Raw genomic sequence first — 20,678 nt, 5'->3', positions numbered from 1 at the left:
CAGAAAAACATTATTTTGTTTAAATTAATGACATTGACGTCATTGTGGCATCATAACATGTCCCATCCTTGTGGGTGGCGACTCTCTCCCTCTCCGACCATCCGTCCGCGATGACGAAACTGCTCAATTTAATCTGAGCTTGTTTACAGCTTAGCTCTAACAAACGTGATCGTGTAGTTGCTTGTTTATAACAAGCTGGTGAACGCACTGTGTGACGTATCCGTGTTGATCAACCACATTGTGTGTTGGTGGCAGTGCATCGAGAGACCATCACAATCACAGCGAAGTCGTGTAGTGTGTGCATCAGGGCACTTTCTGCTTGAATCAATGATGTTGTTTCTCATGTGTGCGTGTGTGTTGCTCCTGCCGACCACCGGCGTGCAATGAGGCAAATTTACAGGCTAAGACGTCTCTGAGTGAGGGAACCGCATGAACATATAGACGGTGGAATTGCTCTTATTTGATGTGGGCATTATCAGTGTTGGATTTGTGGCGATCGTTAGATGCACCCAAGAAGCCTGTACGTGGGTGACCCATCACTGTGTGTGTAACGATGCCTGAGCCGCAAGCTAGTGTGTGCACCCGGGAAATGTAAAGAAGTGCATCTCGGAGATAGGGAGGCCTGCCTTGTGTGTTTGAGATTTTCAACTTCGATTGTGGGGAAATTTGTCTACATCCTAGGTAGGTCAGAATTTAGTTTTTCCTCAGCGCACGACTGATTGAGGATATGTTTTTGTGTATGTGTTATTTTCACCACTCTATTTCTCTCCCAATCTAGTCTATTTGTATAAGTTGCCGTCGGCATCGAATTATCTGGTCCATTTATCTCTTAAATTCTACTTCTGTCCATGTTGTTGCCCATATCTCAAGCAGGAAGGTTGTGTACTGTACATGTAGTTCTTTGCATCAGCAAGCCACTCGCTGCAAACATTTGCCATTTTATTTTCCTATGTCCCCTGCATCACTCGATTGTCATCATGATTAAACAAGTTATCCCCATATCAACTGAATATAATGTCATAATAGTCTTTGATTCAGTATCACACTTGCCGAACCGGCTTTTCTAATGCAAGGGTTAACAAAACTAGAAGAAAAAAAAACATAACAGGGTAAGATAGTAATAACAAAATATTTTTTGGAAGTGAAAAGTGTTTTACTGAAGTTAAAGGAGGGAGGTTGTAGTAGCACTTATAAAGACACTGGACACTATTGTCAATTGTCAAAGACCAGTCTTCTCACCTGGTATATCTCAACATTATGCATAACAAAACATACCTGTGAAAATTTGAGCTCAATTGGTCGTCAAAGTTGCGAGATAACTGTGAAGGAGAAAAAACCCTTGTCAAACCAAGTTGTGTGTTTTCAGATGCTTGATTTCGAGACCTCAAATTCTAAATCTGAGGTCTCAAAATAAAATTCGTGGAAAATTACTTCTTTCTTGAAAACTACGTTACTTCAGAGGAAGCCGTTCTCACAATGTTTTATACAATCAACCTCTCCCCATTACTCGTTACCAAGTAAGGTTTTATGCCTATAATTATTTTGAGGAATTACCAATAGTGTCCACTGCCTTTAAAGACTAACTTTAATACATAACAAAAACTGCCTTAGCTAAGCAGAACAACTACTTCATCAGATGCAATGAAGGGGACAAGCAGAGTACATGTTTCAATCAGACTAACACAGATTTTCTATTATTATTGACCAATAAGTAAAATTCAATAATATAAGTACCTGAAAATCCCACTGAGTCTCCTATTTTAGAACCAGATAATGATCTGCTATTTTAAGTATTTTTTCATTGGTTGTACAGGGGTACTGTGCATGTTACATCTGTTCAAAAAGTACCCTCCATCCTGTTGCATAGACATATTATTCAATGAGGTCTTTCTTGTTTCACTTTTCACTTTTTTTTTATTTATTTTTTTATCGGGGACATGGGCTACATGTTTTGTTTTCGTTTTTTTTACGTGAGGTATAAGATGTCCACAATTCAGCCTTTGGCTGCCATGGAATTCCTTTAATGAATAAACCATCAATGGGTGAATGAATGAATAACTAACTAGAAGAATTGTAACACCTGTGAAACACCTTTTTCCCTGAATAGTATTTGCAAGTAATGGTGACCTAATGGTTTGTGAGAAAGCTACATGAGCATAAGACAACAAAGGTACATTGTTTTTAAAGGAACTCTAGGCCTACATAATTGTTTTTTTTGCTAACAAAACAGTTGCTGACAGTGTAAGCACGTTATGTAATCCACCAAACATTAACTGACAAACCTGAAAAAAGTTGAGATCTGGGTCACGAGAAAATTGTGAAAAGTGATCACACATTTTATGCATGATATCGATGCAAAAACAAAATGAGTAAAATGTTCATTGATCGATAAACTCCAAACGGGAAATAAGTTTTATTTATTTCTCATAAAATATGACATTTTAGACAGAAATATCTCAAGGGATGTTTTCTGCTATCATCATCATTAGACCGTGTAAGTTTTATGTAAATCTGCGATCTTCACAATTTTTTTTTTTTTACAAATTTTGTAGTGTTCCTTTAAATGCAGTGGATACTATTGGTAATTACTCAAAATACCTATTAGCATAAAACCTTACTTGGTTACGAGTAATGGGGAGAGGTTGATGGTATCAAACATTGTGAAAAACGGCTTCCTCTAAAGTGGCGTAGTTTTCGAGAAAGAAGTAATTTTCGACGAATTTGATTTCGAGACCTCAAGTTTAGAATTTGAGGTCTCGAAATCAAGCATCTGAAAGCACACAACATCGTGTGACAAGTGTGTTTTTTCTTTCACAATTAACTCGCAACTTCACGACCAATTGAGCTCAAATTTACACAGGTTGGTTATTTTATGTATATGTTGAGTTACACCAAGTAAGAAGACTGGTCTTTGACAATTACCAATAGTGTCCAGTGTCTTTAATGTTGAAAAGTTCCAACTTAATCTGCCTTACGTGCCACCTGAGCATGTATACTTATTTATACAATATGAGACAGTCATATAAATTAGACAAGATGGAACGTGGCGATATTGAATATGAAATATTAGCATCTATTATGAAATAAAGTCCGGTACCAGCTTGTTAACTGTAATTGCACAATCCCTTAGGGAGTAGGGAGTTACGCATATTTTAAATTTGGACAACTGAGTCAATGGAATACTAAATCTGAAATGTGGTACTGTGATTCGGAAAAACACGGGTTGTCGTTCTGAAAAGAACCAGTTGTGGTTCTGAAAAGAACCATTTGTTCTGAAATGAGGTGATTGTGATTCTGAACAGAACCGGTTGTGGCTCTGGGAAAACGGTTGTCGTTCTGAAAAGAACCGATTGTTGTTGTCCGGAAAAGAACAGTTGTTGTAGTAACGTCCTCAATGAGAATATAGGAATAGCAGCCTTATTGATAGTGGCAATGCACGGTTATTGCACAGAGTGGTATCTGTGTCTTTCAGACACCCTGTTATAAATTTGGGCACCCTATTTTAAATTTTGACATTACATAAATACAAAAATGTGTTATATACCGCCATTATTGCAAGGTGTTATCTGACATTTACATTTATTGTAAATGTATTGCAAGTGAACAATTTGTACAGCCAGTTTTCATATTAGCAGTATATTTTGACGCCCTTTTACCATAATCCTGGCTAAAACCTTGTAATCCACTTTCGGGCGACATAAACCTCTCCTACATTAATCCTATTCAAACATTGTACACAATTAATATTATGCAGCTCAAAGCAGATTAGAGTCATTGAGAATCATGAATATTGTCAAGAGGAATAAATTATCCGCATGAGAGACTTCAAACCGACTGACGAACAAAAAGAAGACAAAATTACCAATTAAAATAAGCAGTTGGCCGGCACGACTGTCTCGTGATGGCCCCGAGTAAATCCAGCATATCTCCCCCTTCTGAAGTCGAATCGCCCCAGAGATAAATCATTATTATGTGGTTTTCTATTTCTGTATTCATTCACGCTGGTTTGAGATGTTAAAGACATTGGACACTATTGGTAATTGTCAAAGACCAGTGTTCTCACTTGGTGTATCTCAACATTTTTGGTGTATCTGCAAAAAATAACAAACTTGTGAAAATTTGAGCTCAATTGGTCGTCAAAGTTGCGAGATAATAATGCTAGAAAAAACACCATTGTCACAAGAAGTTGTGTGCGTTTAGATGGTTGACTTCGAGACCTCAAATTCTAAACCTAAGGTCTCGAAATCAAATTCGTGGAAAATTACTTCTTTCTCGAAAACTATGTCATTTCAGAGGTAGCCGTTTCTCACAACGTTTTTTTACCATCAACCTTTCCCCATTACTCGTTACCAAGTAAGGGTTTATGCCAATATTTTTTTTGAGTAATTACCAAGGTGGTGTCCACTGCCTTTAAGGACTTATTTTTCCCTCATCTGAGATGCGGCAGCCGGCTGAAGACAAGCCCCCTCGGAACCTCAGTGTCGAAAGGCTTTATCTATATAATGACAAAGTAACACCTTGCAATAATGATCACTCACCCACACAAGTGGCCCTTGGTTGAGTACTCAGACTGGCGGGTGCCAAACCAAAATGGCGGCTGCCCTGTGTTTCGGTTTCATCCATGTAGCATGTATTTTTTTAATCTTTCTCCTTTTGTTGATGAACGATTGTAAAAGTGTTATTAAATCGGTTCATTTTCGGTTTTTTTTTATTCATGGAAGGCATGAATATGACAACAATTTCGCTTTGATTTAGAATACCTTTTGGAAGGCATATAATACTAACAGCATTTATAAAGGCTATATATCCAACAAAATTGCTTAAAGAGGCCGAAATTCATTTTTGTAAATTATGGCTATCAACTTTTGAGCCATCATCTCGGCCGATAACAAAATTATACAAATAAAAGCTTCATTCGTAAAGGGTATATGTACTTTTTCCTAACAAAATACACAATGTCCACACATTTACATTAAACTTACACAGTTTGAAGATTATGATAATAGAAAGCTTCCCTTGAAATTTTACCTTAGAAATGAGTAAAAGTAATAATTTCGTCTCAGTTTTAGCCTGTAAAAACGTATTAACCAGTTATGCTATGGTTTTGGTATAACATCGTATCTGGTTAAGGGGATTTAACATGCTAAAATCATCTTGGTCTGATGAGACCAAAATGATTTTGTGACTTGTTTTACTCATTTCTCAAAAAATACACAACCTTAGTTAGTAATATTTGAAGGGAAGCTTTCAACTATCATTATCTTCAAACCCTGTAAGTTTAATGTAAATCTGTGGACATTTTGAAAAAGTATCCGAATCCTTTAAACAGTACAATCGATATCAAAAAGAGAGTAAGATAACCTCACAAGAAGGTCATATAAAGTTGGATACAATAATATTGCAAAGAACAATCATCAACAGACAAGCAACATCTATTGCATGTAATTTCCATGACCTCGGTGATTGTGACGTGTGGAAGGTGATGTCTGTACGTTTCAAGAAACCAAATTTAACATCAACAACTGAAAAAAAGGGCAATTGGTTTACAACAATGTTTTTCTACAAATTTACTGATGGAAACAAGTTGCCTGAAAAGGCTTATTTTTTAGCTTATTTTTATTATGGATTTATATATTTATTCAGATTAATATTATTTTTTAATAAAAGAAAAAGTATAAATTTGAACTTTGTTTGTGCTTTCTACATAAATAAAAAGAGAACCCAAACCATCCCAACAGGAAATGGTTGTCGGTTCTTAATTCTGTAATTCAAAGTGTAACTGAGACACTCATAATTTAAACTTCCACTTGGAATTCAAAACTTGTTTTATGAAAATGTGTAACCCTTTTAGAATAAATGAAGAACAAGAATGCAAATTCCAGAAATTGCTGATGATTGCACGGAAAGAATTAAGAAGCTGTGGCACTCACCAAGCAAACCAGAAAAAAATAGTTAATTCACAAAAGATTGTTTTCCATTTCAGAAATCTCATGCCATACCAAATTGATGTTCATAATACGCAAAATGCGCTATAATATTTTGAACATGAAAGAATTACGTAAAGGAAGGCAAACCCAGGTAATAAGCAAAGATATATTAATAAAAGGTTTTAAAAATTAATTCATCCAACATTTATTTCCATTTTAGAAATGTTGTGTCGTACAAAAGGTTGTTCATAAAATCACAATACGCTGATGCGTTATAATAGTTTGAACAGGAAAGATTTAGTGAAATGAGGGCAAATAAAACCCAGCAATCAAAGATGATATTAATAAAAACATAATTTTGTTTGTCCACCTACAGTTTAAAGTGAGAGTTCTAAATCAGACATCATGAATTATGCCCGTTTAAACTGTCTTTGAAGTAAATTAATCCAAAGAGCTTTCTTGTACTCTCAATTTATTGTCTGCATGTTAATTACCGTCACATCCCAGCGCAATTTCCTGGTGCTTAACATCTTGAAAGAGGAAGAAAACGCCGACGTCAAAAGCTGACGCTGCCTACTCATAGAGGAAGCTTGGATGTTATTTATTGGATGGATGGAGGGGGAATGGTTATACGGTATTCATGCATGCATGCATCAGGGACTTGTTGCTCTGCATATAAATGAAGACGTTTTTACTAGTCGAGCCGAATACGGCTCCTCATTAGCGCGGGCGAATGGAGGCTCACGGACCATTTGCATTTATGGTGTAGCAATGTGGTTTTTTCCCGCTCCCATTGCATTTATATTGTACACCTTTAATCAAAGTTTTAGTCTGATCCATTTTTCACGGAATGAGAATCTGATTACGTGGTTGTTGTAGACGGGGAACCTGACGCACTGTGCGTACACATACTTTGAATCATAATTTCCAGCCGTTTTTTTTTTTGCAATAGTGTGTTCCGTGTGTGGTGCACGGCGTACTTAATAACAAGTCTTGGCATGGTCTGTTGATGTCGGAAAGAAAGCTACTGCTCGACAAGCTGTTGTTTTTGTTGATGATGATGTTTTTGTTGTGGTGGTTGTTGTTGTTGTTGTTGCTGCTGCACATTGCTGTTGTGTATGTTGTTGTTGTTGTGTGGTTTGTTATTGCTGCTATATAACAGTTGTTACTCCTGTTGCTGTATAGCAGTTGTTATGCTGTTATTGATTGTTTTTGTTCGTTCAGTTTGTTTGTTTGTTTGTTTGTTTGTTTGTTTGTGTGTGTGTGTGTGTGTGTGTTTGTTTGTTTGTTTGTTTGTTTGTTTGTTTGTTTGTTTGTCTGTTTGTCTGTTTGTCTGTTTGTCTGTTTGTCTGTTTGTCTGTTTGTCTGTTTGTCTGTTTGTCTGTTTGTCTGTTTGTCTGTTTGTCTGTTTGTCTGTTTGTCTGTTTGTCTGTTTGTCTGTTTGTCTGTTTGTCTGTTTGTCTGTTTGTCTGTTTGTCTGTTTGTCTGTTTGTCTGTTTGTCTGTTTGTCTGTTTGTCTGTTTGTCTGTTTGTCTGTTTGTCTGTTTGTCTGTTTGTCTGTTTGTCTGTTTGTCTGTTTGTCTGTTTGTCTGTTTGTCTGTTTGTCTGTTTGTCTGTTTGTCTGTTTGTCTGTTTGTCTGTTTGTCTGTTTGTCTGTTTGTCTGTTTGTCTGTTTGTCTGTTTGTCTGTTTGTCTGTTTGTCTGTTTGTCTGTTTGTCTGTTTGTCTGTTTGTCTGTTTGTCTGTTTGTCTGTTTGTCTGTTTGTCTGTTTGTCGGTTTGTCGGTTTGTCTGTTTGTCTGTTTGTCTGTTTGTCTGTTTGTCTGTTTGTCTGTTTGTCTGTTTGTCTGTTTGTCTGTTTGTCTGTTTGTCTGTTTGTCTGTTTGTCTGTTTGTCTGTTTGTCTGTTTGTCTGTTTGTCTGTTTGTCTGTTTGTCTGTTTGTCTGTTTGTCTGTTTGTCTGTTTGTCTGTTTGTCTGTTTGTTTGTTTGTTTGTTTGTTTGTTTGTTTGTTTGTTTGTGTTTGTGGTTTTTTTTAAGGTTTTTTTTAAGGCAGACTCTCGGTAGGGGCTTACACATGGCTTATATTGTTGTTGTTTTTGCTTATTTTTTCGACACAAAGATTCCTAGAAACGTAGTACAAAACAAATTTTTCAAGTTTCGGAAATGTTGAAACACTGGAAATACTCATTTCAGGACATCCTAGCCTTTGCTTTTTATCCGTTTACATTTACCTGCCATTTTACCCTTTGACTTTACTTTTACCTCTATCCTTTTGGTTGAGTGGAAGTAGGTCAAATCTCCTGGCGTTTGTGGCCGCTGGAGGCATTTTGGTACAAGCTGCTTACGTCACTGCTATGGTCTCAAAAGAGTTAAAAACAGCGCCTTCTGATGTTCTAAGACTTGTCAACAGCAAAATAGAGAAAGAGAAATAACCTCAAGGGGATTATGTATTTAAAAAGGGTTTGTAACCCTTGGTTTTTTTTGTAAGAAGAATTAAAAGATTAGGCGTATGGGGAATGGGGATTTTCTCCAAGACACGCAAACTTTAACTGTTATTCTAAGGTTTCTCAATGAAAAGTACTCCAGGCAAAGGGTGATTTGTTCACTTAGGGTAGAAATAAATTGAGTTGAAGATGAGTGTAAAATTAAAGGGTGTTATCTTTTAAAAATCTTACAGATTCTTCCCTGTTCGATGTTGTTTACACTTCTCAGATTCAAATTTGGAGGGACGAGCATTTATTTATTTTTCCGTAAACACATTTTATGAAGAATTATTTGTTTCTCAGAATGCTGTATAATTTTGGAAGCTGCTGTACTTCGAACAACGTAAGTTTTTTTTACCATACATTCACTTCAACAATTAAAATGGCAACTTATAAATGTATCAGGGGGGGGGGGGCGGTCGAAGTTTGTAAGGTTTTTATTACTGTGCAATAACGATCTGACACCCTGGTGTTTGATGACACAATTTCTTAACTTTTTTCCAATTCAAACCAAAAATAATTTAATCAATCCACAAATAATTTAAACGGCAGCCTGAAAAGGGCAGTTTGAATATTTTTCCTTCACTCCTGTAAAAACCATACATGTTTCAAATTGAAACTTACGGGTATAAAAGACCTGTTTCATTTTAGAGGCACATGCAAAGTGTTGTTTTTCAATCCACAAATAATTTAAACGACAGCTGTAAAAACTACAAGTTTTTGTTTGCTTTCAGTTTACCCAAGTTCCCTCCACTCCTGTAAAAACCATTCATGTTTTCAAATGTACACTTACATGTATAAAATACCTGTTTCATGATAGATACACATACAAAGTGTTTGGTTTCACAAAATAATTTAAAGCCATTATACACTTTCGGTACAGAAAAAAAATTAAAAAAATCACAGACTTACAAATAATTTACAGGGTTTACAGAAGGTAATGGTGAAAGACTTCTCTTGAAATATTAGTCTATGAAATGCTTTACTTTTTGAGAAAACGGTAAAACAATATAAATTCTCGTTAGCGAGAATTGCGGATTTATTTTAAACACATGTCATGACACGGCGAAACGCGCGGAAACAAGAGTGGGTTTTCCCGTTATTTTCTCCCGACTCCGATGACCGATTGAGCCTAAGTTTTCACAAGTTTGTTGTTTTATGTATAAGTTGTGATACACGAAGTGTGGGACTTGGACAATACTGTTTACCGAAAGTGTATAATGGCTTTAAACTACAACATAAAAAGGCATTTTTAATTTTGTTTTCATTTAACCTAAGTTCCCTCCACTCCTGCAAACCATTCAAGTTTTCAAATTTACACTTGTTTAATTTAAGATACACATACAAAGTAATTAGTTTCACAATCCACAAAATAATTTAAACTACAGCATAAAAAGAACATTTTTTTTTTTTTTTCATTCAACCTAAGTTCCCTCCACTCTTGTAAATTATCAAGTTTTCAAATTTACACTTACAGGTAAAAAAGACCTGTTTAATTTAACATACACATACAAAGTAATTAGTTTCACAATCCACAAAATAATTTAAACTACAGCATAAAAAGAACATTTTATTTTTTATTTTTTTCATTCAACCTATGTTCCCTCCACTCCTGTAAACCATTCGTATTTTCAAATTTACACTTTTAAAGGTAAGAAAGACCTGTTCAATCCACATATCTTTGTTTGTTTTCAATTAACCTAAGTTCCCTCCACTCCTGTAAACCATTCAAGTTTTCAAATATACACTTACAGGTAAAAAAGATCTGTTTCATTTTAGATACACATACAAAGTGTTCGGTTTTACAATCCACAAAATAATTTAAACTGCAGCATAAAAAGGACATTTTTTTTTTCAATTTACCTAAGTTCCCTTCACTGTGTATAAGCCTTTCATGTTTACTCACGTACTACTACACCCACTTCGGTGTGTCATTTTAATCCGTCCAGTCCGTCACAGCTGAATTAAACCACTTGATGGACCCGAGCTCTCTTGCGCAGTCTGAGACAATGTCAGCACTCGACAGCTGCCTTTCAAAATGTTTGTTTGAAGTGGAAATATTTTCAGCGGTAACAACATTTTCTCAGAGCCATTTTTTTTTTTCTTTTTACTTCGGTCGGTCAATAACTCAAAGTGCGTTGTCCCCAAAAAAGGGCGGTATTTGGATGCGTTGCGATGTGACTTTTTATTTTATTTAGGACGATAATTTTTTGTATTTTTTATATTTATTACTATAACAAATTAACTGATTCAGCTGATGGTTAGGCAAAATTTAGATTATAAATCACTTATATTTATTTTGTCTGTTACAAATTGCATCCAGCTTTACAGCCTGTAAAATATTTAACTTTGTTCATAAATTAGAGTTTTTAAGCTTGAGAGAGTGCACTACCAAATACATGGGAAGTACAGCTTAATTTCCCATCCAAGGACAAAGCAATCATGGTTAAGTATCTTGGTATACAATTGCCACAACTGGGACTTGAACCCACACTCTGCTGATCAGAAACACCAGAGCTCGATTCCGGCGTCCTTGATCGCTCAACCACGGTATGCCATTTGCATTGCATTCAATACAGGGGCTGAACAATTAAAGAGAGTAGCAGAATCAGGTCAAACCCTTGACACATTTCAAGAAAAATGCTTTTTAGACTCATTTGACTGAACAACCAACAGAATGATACACTTCTCGTCAATGCCCTGTTTTGACATTTTCCATGGAAACCATTTTTCAAGGAAATTAGTCTGACAGTTTGAGAAAGCATTCCTTGCACTGCAAAATTATTTCTTAAAAGCGGCCAAATTTGCGTTTGTCTGTGGGGGAAGGTATTTCGACACATAATTAGGCCAGCCCTAGTTACGAGTGCCAAATATCGTGGCCCTATTTAGAACAGAAATTTTCACAAGTTTTGTTCCTTGTGGGTTCAGCTGTGCATCTTTAAAATGGCATCAACCAAGAAAACTGTTTATTTGATTTAACAGCTGTTTTCATTATGATTTGGTCATTTCTCAATGTAAACACAAATGCCCTGGGAAATGACAAAAATCAATATTCTAGTACGAACAAGATGAAGTTCGTTTTCTTATCATGATCATAATGAGCTAGAATTGTACTTGCCTTAATTTGTTTTCTTTCTTCATTTTTATTTGTCAACCGTTCTTCAGAAACTATGGTTGTTCCATATTCAGTTTCCTCTCGATCCTAAGTGCGGTTGGGGGGAGCTGTTTGCAAAAAGAATGAAGTTTTTATCATCAACTGAATCTGCCTTTTCTTTTATGGAAAGTAAGAAACTTGATTAAAGAGTTATAATGTCTTGAAGTGGAAATATAGTCCTCAAAGGTGTATGACCCCAGGGATTGGGTGGTGGTGGGGGGGGGGGGGGGGGACTGCAGGAAGACGACCAAAAACAAAACACTTTTCATCTGGTAGACCATGCAGATTGGTTATTCATGAGTAAAAGTTTAAGCAAATCAACCCCTCTATCTGCCCCGTCACAACCAAATAATCCCAATATATTGTGATACTTTACAGACACAAAGTCAACGTTTGAACATCAATCCTTTCTGTTAAAGATATTATCACACAGCGAGGTATAATTATTAAATTGGAAAGCACAAGATCAAAGGACTTATGGTCTGGGCCCAATTTCATAAAGCTGCTAAGCACAAAAATTAGCTTAAAGGCAGTGGACACTATTGGTAATTACTCAAAATAATTATTAGCGTAAAACCTTTCTTGGTGACGAGTAATAGGGAGAGGTTGATGGTATAAAACATTGGGAGAAGTGGCTCCCTCTGAAGTGCCATAGTTTTCGAGAAAGAAGTAATTTTCCACGAATTTGATTTAGAGACCTCAAGTTTTAATAGAACTTGAGGTCTCGAAATCAACTATCTAATCGCACACAACTTCGTGTGACAAGGGTATTTTTTCTTTCATTATCATCTTGCAAGTTCGATGACCGATTGAGCTCAAATTTTCACAGGTTTGTTATTTTATGCATTTGTTGAGATACACCAACTGTGAAGGCTAGTCTTTGACAATTACCAATAGTGTCCACTGTCTTTAATGTGAAATTTCTTCCTTGATAAAACAGGATGACCAACCAAATTTCCACGTGATTTTCAAGAAGCTGACAACACCTGAAAACCAGTAACAAGAAATTTGCAACAAAAAATTTGGTTGGTAATCCTGTTTTATATCAAGGCACAAATTTCATGCTAAGCAAATGTTTGTGCTAAGCAGCTCTATGAGCCGTGGGCTGCAAACATCGTCCTCAGGCCTGCAGTCCTGAACTGATTTATGTTGAAATGATTATGCACTCTGACCACTAGAGTAATTAACCACGGAAAGCACAGCCTGTCAGTCAATGCACAGTCCAACCAGTTGTTATTGTCGTTTAGCTAATTGCTAATTGCTAATTAATATTTGTGTTAAACTAGCCTTGCAGGTGTTTCTCCCAAATTCGAGCACTGCCAATATAGATTAGTTAAGAATGGTTTATTACAAAATTGTCATCAGCTACCAAATGCTAAATTGCAAAAATTTTTAATAAGAAGGGAAAACAATACAGAAATTGTGAATTTAGTTTCAAATACTATTTTAAAATTTGACATTATCTGAATGCCAAATAAAAGAAGGTCAAAACAAGTTTGAAAGTATAAATTGTACAGCACCCCAAACTTTTAGAATCATTATCTTTTGCTGAACATTTATACAACGACATTAATTTGGAATAGTTTGAAGTGTGTTATTTCTATATTTTAGAGTATTTTTAACTTGGAAGGTGATATATATTTTCCTTTTGATTTGTCTAACATGCATGGTAATTTTCCTATTGAAATCTGATGTCTGATTTCTTTCCCCTCTGAAAATCATTACCTCCGGGAAGCACAAACTGTCAATGGATAGCCCCAACCAGTTGTTATTCTCGTTTGGCTAATTGCTAATTTAGAGACAATCTCATGCCCTTTCAGTGTGGACTCATTTCCAGCCCAATTACCAATGCATTATATTTTATTGGATATTAATTAGCTTGCTTTATGATGTAGATTCCAAGTCACAAAAGAGCAGTTTAATATAGCAGCTTTCAATGAAGGTTTCATTGTATATTGTACAGTACCTTCAACTCGTAATAGTATACAAATATTGACTGCTTCGAGTGCCATGGTTAAAACTATGACTCCCGAGGTGATCCCCGGAGCGTTCTATTTTCCCGAGGCGAAGCCGAGGGAAATAGAACGCTACGGGGATCACCAAGGGAGTCATAGTTTTAACCATTGCACGAGTAAAAACAGTCAATATTTGTTTTATAACACCCCAAACATTTCTAAATATTGTACTATCATTATTAAGTTACAGACCTGACTGCTACAATCCACAAACGACGCGAATACAGATTGCAAAAACTTTTACTGTTGTAGTGTCGTGCACGTAGTGTCGTGCAATCCGAAATGGTTACAGACTATTAATTTATCATCCTCGTACACGCAACGGACGTCTGGGTACTGCACGCCATGTGCTAGTCTTCGGACTAGCGCACGGCAAACCGACGCACTATCACACGGCCGTGGTCTAGCAAAACTAAGACATGTAATGTGACGCGCTCTAAACCAATAAGCAGACAGAATACTTGTAAGGGGTGTTATAATTGTTTATTATGCTGTTTTGATATACATGTATTGTTTTCTAGTTAGTATTTTTGTTTGCACCATGAGCTTAAAGACTGTTGCATTATTAGTGTTTTTATAACTACAATTATTATAATCATTTGCTAAACATTTATACACAAAATATTTTGGAATAACTTAAAGTGTGTAAGTTAAATTTCTAAATATTTTGTAAGGTGGAATTATTTTCCAATTTTCCTTCTTTAAAGCCATTGGACCCTTTCGGTACAGAAAAAAAAAAAGTTCACAGATTTACAAATAACTTACAGGGTTTACAGAAAGGAGTGGTGAAATACTTTTCTTGAAATATTATTCCATGAAATGCTTTACTTTTTGAGTGGGTTTTTCCGTTATTTTCTCCCGACTCCAATGACCGATTAAGCCCAAATTTTCACAGGTTTGTTATTTGATATAGAAATTGCGATACACGAAGTGTGGGCCTTGGACAATACTGTTTACCGAAAGGGTCTAATGGCTTTAATCTGATTTCTGATTTGTATTCCCTCAGTAAATCAATCAGATTTTGTTTTTACCCTTGCAAAATCAGTCAGATTGATTTATTAAAACCCCATAAAAAAGCATACAAAAGCCTACCATATTTATTGGAGCTCTTCTTGTACTCGATTAAAAAAAAAAAAAAAAATCAACGGTCAAATATCAAGTGTTCTGGTACACAACAAGTTTATTTTTAAAACCACCACAATTTATAACAGATTTACTTATTATTTTATTTATAAAATATTCATAATTATTTATCAAATGTTTCATTTCCACTGTGTTCTGACCACACACAACACAAGAATGTCTTATCACAACACAAGGTGCTCCAACCCCATCTTAATAATGATTCCTATTCAATTTCTATTGTATCAGAACACACACCGAGAGACAAACAACGCTGATGCATGAGTACGCATCGGACGGTGGGGCTGCTATACACCTACGTCACGATGCATCTCATGCAGCTGCAACCGGACTTGCAATTACAGTAGGTCACAAGACCTTCCTCATTGATTGGCTAATGATGAGTTGAGGGAGAAAGACGAAGAAGAAAGAAAGAAGAAAGAAGAAAGAAAGAAGAAGAGAAATCGCCAGGCTGCGGGGCGGTGGAAGTGAGAAATGAATCACTGACAGAGTGGACGTATCTACGAGTAAACAGGCCACGCTTGATGGAGCCTGAGAGGTTGGGAATCACGCTGGATTGCTTAGCTGCCCCCCCCCCCCCCACTCCTTTTTCTTTCTCCGTAGGATGGATTGTGATTGAACTGTTTGCCTAGCACTTCCAACTAGGGTTGTGTGTGGACAGTGTGTGCATTTTTTTGGATGGACCTGCTGGTGCGTGCATTCTGTTTGAGATGTTTCACGGTGACAGTTACTACAATTGCATCACTAGCGGTTTTTGAGTGGTTGGAGCAGGGACACACATGCTGTTGGAAATATATCAGAGGGAAATTTGAGATGGATGCCACTGCCGCATGGAATTCTTGTGGTGAAATTTATCTGTTGGAATCAAGGTGTTTTGATGGTTTGATGCATCTCAGGAAGTCTGAGGAGTAAAACTTTTAGAGCGTCCACGGCAGGCGATCAAGCTTGTCATCATGTTGCACAAGACAGCATTCAGAAGCAAACACAAGGCAAGGATGTACTCGGTGGCATACGGTTTCATGTTACCGTGGATTTGGTGCGTGAACCAGCTCGTGTCCATGGTTGTACGGACCACGGATGAGTCTAGGAACGAGGAGGAAGCGCCGTGCTACGAGCGTTGCGTTATTCTCATATTCTCGTTGCCCGTGTGTCTGGCACTAATCATCGTCTTCTCACCGTTTGCCTTATTTGGTTTCATCACGCGGATGTGTCTCTCCGGCAAGCGCACCCCGTACATGTACTCCTTCTCGGACACACCCAGCCGCGTCAACGTCAACGAGTGTATATGGGTGGACCTCTCCTCAAAACATTTCTTCAAAATCGCCGTGATCGATACCTGTCTCATGCCGGAGGGCATGGCGCGATTGAACAATCTGCGCAATGTACAGACGCGATCGGTCAACCTCGGCCGTAGGATTATCAACTCTCAGGTCAGGCCGAGCCCGAGGATTTTTGTCCAGTCGCCGTCGGATAGTGAGCTCAAGACTCATAGCATTAACCCACCGGCGTCCACGAACCCGATGAGTCTTTTCAACTTGAATGAGAGCAACCTGGACGTGACTGAGGAAGATGTGTCCTGCGTGACGTACACGAACATCCGACCGGAGGAGACATCATTTTTTACGCAGGGTATTGATAAGATAAGGGAGTCTGATGACTACCAGGAGCAGAGTCAATGCAACGGTGACACCCCTGTCACCCCAGAGACCCCTCTGAACGGGGACGCGCTCAGGGACCTCCGAGAAGTAGAACTCGAGGATAGGTATGAACAGCATGCTAGCGTTACCTCTGTGCCTGATATTGTGCCCAAGGACATCCCGAGCCCAGCGGAATCCCTCGCGTCAGTCTCGAGTCCGAACATAGACACCAGCGTGCAAATTGAGTTCAACAAAGTAACTTGTCCGTTGACAGGCGGCGACCCCAAGCCCACCACTCTCCCCAGTGGGAACCCGTCGACTCAACGGCAGAAACCTCACGGAGAGGGGAACATCGGGGATGTCCCCTCCCCAACAGAACATGCCGTTAATATTAATTTCCCCGCCGGCTTGGACTTCATCTGCTTCCAAGAGGTTTTCGAACGGAGAGCCGCCAAGAAACTCATAAAAATCCTTCATTTGTGGTTCAGTCACATTCTGTACGATGTTGGCGTGAACTCGTGGAGGATTAACAGACATTTTTTGAATAGCGGTTTACTCTTCGCAAGCCGTTACCCCATTTTGGATGTGTCTTTTGAGTGTTTCAAGGAGAGTAAGAACGAGGACAGAGCCGTCTCTAAAGGTCTCCTGATGGTCAAGGTAGGCTCACTTCCTTCTATTAAACCCTTTTTACACGACTATTTCAAATAGTGGAAGTGTTTTTTTGTGATAGTTACCCAAAAATATGGAGTCATGCCCCTGCAGAAAGAATAACCTGTTATTGGAATGCACAATCTGAGACTTACAGTTTCATGCATGCAGAAACATATGTTTTTATATCATTAAATTGTTACTAAAGGTGACAGGGGGTTGTCTTCATTAAAAGAGTGGAAAAGAAACCATTTATGTTCATGCCATAGTTTTTTTTTTAATACCTCCTAATTACCAAAGGTTTACCCTCTCTTTAAGCCAGAATTACCTTCATTATTCGTGAAAATAAAATCATAGGATCTCAAAATATCTCCTCATTAAAAGCACCATGAATCAATTTATAAATAACTTTAAAAAGGGTATGGTAGAAAGAAACTAAATTTATAATTAAATTGTACACTTGCGGTTACAACCTTGTGTTAATCTTTTTTGTGTGAGTTTTAGCTCTGGAAAGAACCGGTGTGGTCTCATCGTCAAGCAGTACACTCTGCTCGTCTTCAGGAGAAAGTAGACTTTAAAGGCAAAATAATTATTGGTCATGAGTAATGGGGAGAGGTTGATAGTATAAAACATTGTGAGAAACGGCTCTCTCTGAAGTCACGTAGTTTTCGAGAAAGAAGTAGTTTGAGTTTGATTTCGATACCTCAAGTTTAGAATTTGAGATCTCGAAACCAAGCATCATTGAGATCAAATTTTCACAGATTTGTTTATTCATGCATAGTATGTTGAAATACAGCAAGTGAGAAGACATGTTTATGACAATTACCAATGGTGTCCAGTGTCTTTAAATAAAAAGATCCTGTACCCTCGCCTGAAAATACGCAGGGAGGCTTTGTTTCGAGCACCGCTCGGTAAAGTGGTGTATCGCATAAACATTCAGCTTGGGGTATGATTGTGTGTGGTATCCCGTGTCAACCTTAGGGATTCGTGAGCCAAAAGCAAATTAGTCAGGTGTCCCCCCCTTTTTTTTATAATGATATTTTTTCCCATGATCATATCAGGCAATTTGTCTGAATGTTTTATGTCGTCAGGGGTGAAAACGCGGCGCCCGTTATCGCGCAAAAGTTTGGCCGCGATCTCTCATGGATGGGATGCGTAATATAGCCGAGGTAAAATGACGTTTTCACACATTGAAGGGAATGTAATAGTGTCGTATTACCGAAATGACACTCGATTAACCAACAGTATGGCAGAAGTCAATTTCAGAGACAACGCTGGCCGTGAATGGACGACACTATGTCTGCCTGCATGCATATACAAGAACCTAAAATAACATCATTACTTATGTTACTTACTCGACCGCAAGTGAACAAATTACACTTGCAAGAAGTAATTTGCCATTTTTTCCCCTTTTAATATAATTTAGTATAATTACACGTAATTTGTCTATATAAGCTCTTTGAAATAATTTTAAGATATCATCATTACCGGTACTGTAATTCTTAATATTTGACCGCAAATTACACTTGCAAGAGGTGAATTGCTGTTTTTTGTTTGTTTTTTAAATATCGGAATAAATTTACACGCAAATTGTGGTTGTCTAAAGCTCTTTGATAGAAATTAATCAGTGTTTCTATCTGACAGAAATGTTCATGTCGTAGCAATCCTCATTACTTGATAATCACAGGAGTTAATTGTTTTTTTAAATTATATAATGGAGTGTATTTACCTCTGATAGATATTAAACAGTGTTTCTATACATAGACAGGCTTTTTCGTTTCGAAACAATCCTCTTACTACAGAAGTGAAAATTGCTTTTTTGTAGTATATAAATTCACACTTTGTTGCTCTATATGCTCTTTCAAAGGATTTCATTTTTAAAATCAGTGTTTCTACTCAGGTTTTTTCCTGCGGAAACTATCCTCACTAAAATATAATTACTTAAGGCTGTAGAAATGGGTGACAAGCCGCTATTATGTAATACTCTTAGGATTTCTCCCATCCTGCATGTCCTGGGGAAAGGAGAGACAGACCGTGGAATATGATTACTCATAAAATGCGTAAGAAATGAAAAATACGTCCTGAAAGCTATTATAGAGTATTTGTAGTCGCGGCCAGTTTTTATGTTTTGAATGATAACCATATGAAATAACAAACCTGGAAAAAACTTGGGCTGCGTCCGGTGTGTGAGTTAGGAGGAATAGTGACAAATCATGCGCAGTGATTTTTTTCCCTTCATCCTAATAACATTGTTCGCTGTTTTTACCCCCTGGGTTTTTGCCAGACAAAATTCTATTCTTGAAAAAATTATATTATTATTATTTTTTATTTTTTTTTAACCAATCACGTGAAAAAACAGGCCTTATGTTCTTCCTAGCCTGATTTTCTGGTTTTAGTTAAAAATTATATTATTATTATTTTTTATTTTTTTAACCAATCACGTGAAAAAACAGGCCTTATGTTCTTCCTAGCCTGATTTTCTGGTTTTAGTTAAAAATTATATTATTATTATTTTTTATTTTTTTTAACCAATCACGTGAAAAAACAGGCCTTATGTTCTTCCTAGCCTGATTTTCTGGTTTTAGTTAAAAATTATATTATTATTATTTTTTATTTTTTTTAACCAATCACGTGAAAAACAGGCCTTATGTTCTTCCTAGCCTGATTTTCTGGTTTTAGTTAAAAATTATATTATTATTATTTTTTATTTTTTTAACCAATCACGTGAAAAAACAGGCCTTATGTTCTTCCTAGCCTGATTTTCTGGTTTTAGTTAAAAATTATATTATTATTATTTTTTATTTTTTTAACCAATCACGTGAAAAAACAGGCTTTATGTTCTTCCTAGCCTGATTTTCTGGTTTTAGTTAAAAATTATATTATTATTATTGTTTATTTTTTTTAACCAATCACGTGAAAAAACAGGCCTTATGTTCTTCCTAGCCTGATTTTCTGGTTTTAGTTAAAAATTATATTATTATTATTGTTTATTTTTTTTAACCAATCACGTGAAAAAACAGGCCTTATGTTCTTCCTAGCCTGATTTTCTGGTTTTAGTTTTACCTAAAATTGTTTTCAAAAAGTCTGAGAAGTCTACTAAAGCTTACATTATGTGTGTTTTGTAGGCCAGCCCTTGTACTCAACACAATTTTCATATATTATACTGTACTAACGTAATGTCTTAAAGGCAGTTGACACTATTGGTAATTGTCAAAGACCAGTCTTCTCACTCGGTGTATCTCAACATATGCATGAAATAACTAACCTGTGAAAATTTGAGCTGTATTGGTCGTCGAAGTTGAGAGATAATAATGAAAGAAAAAACACCCTTGTCACACGAAGTTGTGTGCGTTTAGATGGTTGATTTCAGGTCTCGAAGTCAAATTGTGGAAAGTTACTTCTTTCTCGAAAACTACGTCACTTCAGAGGGAGCCGTTTCTCACAATGTTTTATACTATCAACCTCTCCCCATTACTCGTTACCAAGTGAGGTTGTATGCTGATAAGTATTTTGAGTAATTACCAATAGTGTCCACTGCCTTTAAGATACTATGAACTTAATGCTACAAATTTCAGTTTTGAATGCCCTAAAACAAAACAGGATGGCTCAAAAGAAAACAAACATTGTAAACACAATATCGAGTGCCTTCAAAGTGAAATTGAATGCCCCAAC

General features: G+C 36.8%; 1 protein-coding gene across 1 annotated transcript in view; it reads left to right on the top strand.

Moving 5' to 3' along the window:
- The first annotated feature begins 295 nt into the window (after window positions 1-295).
- Window positions 296-20,678, top strand: part of LOC117288766 (sphingomyelin phosphodiesterase 3-like) — a 79,527-nt gene continuing 59,144 nt past the window's right edge. Inside the window, exons 1-2 of the mRNA XM_033769603.1 lie at window positions 296-681; window positions 14,950-17,015. Of these exons, the coding sequence (XP_033625494.1) occupies window positions 15,675-17,015 (1,341 nt within the window). The 5' untranslated portion in view covers window positions 296-681; window positions 14,950-15,674. The remainder of the gene's footprint in view (window positions 682-14,949; window positions 17,016-20,678) is intronic.

This window comes from Asterias rubens, chromosome 4, assembly GCF_902459465.1.
Source record: "Asterias rubens chromosome 4, eAstRub1.3, whole genome shotgun sequence".
NCBI classification, from domain to species: domain Eukaryota; kingdom Metazoa; phylum Echinodermata; class Asteroidea; order Forcipulatida; family Asteriidae; genus Asterias; species Asterias rubens.
This window is presented reverse-complemented; position numbering and strand designations above follow the sequence as displayed.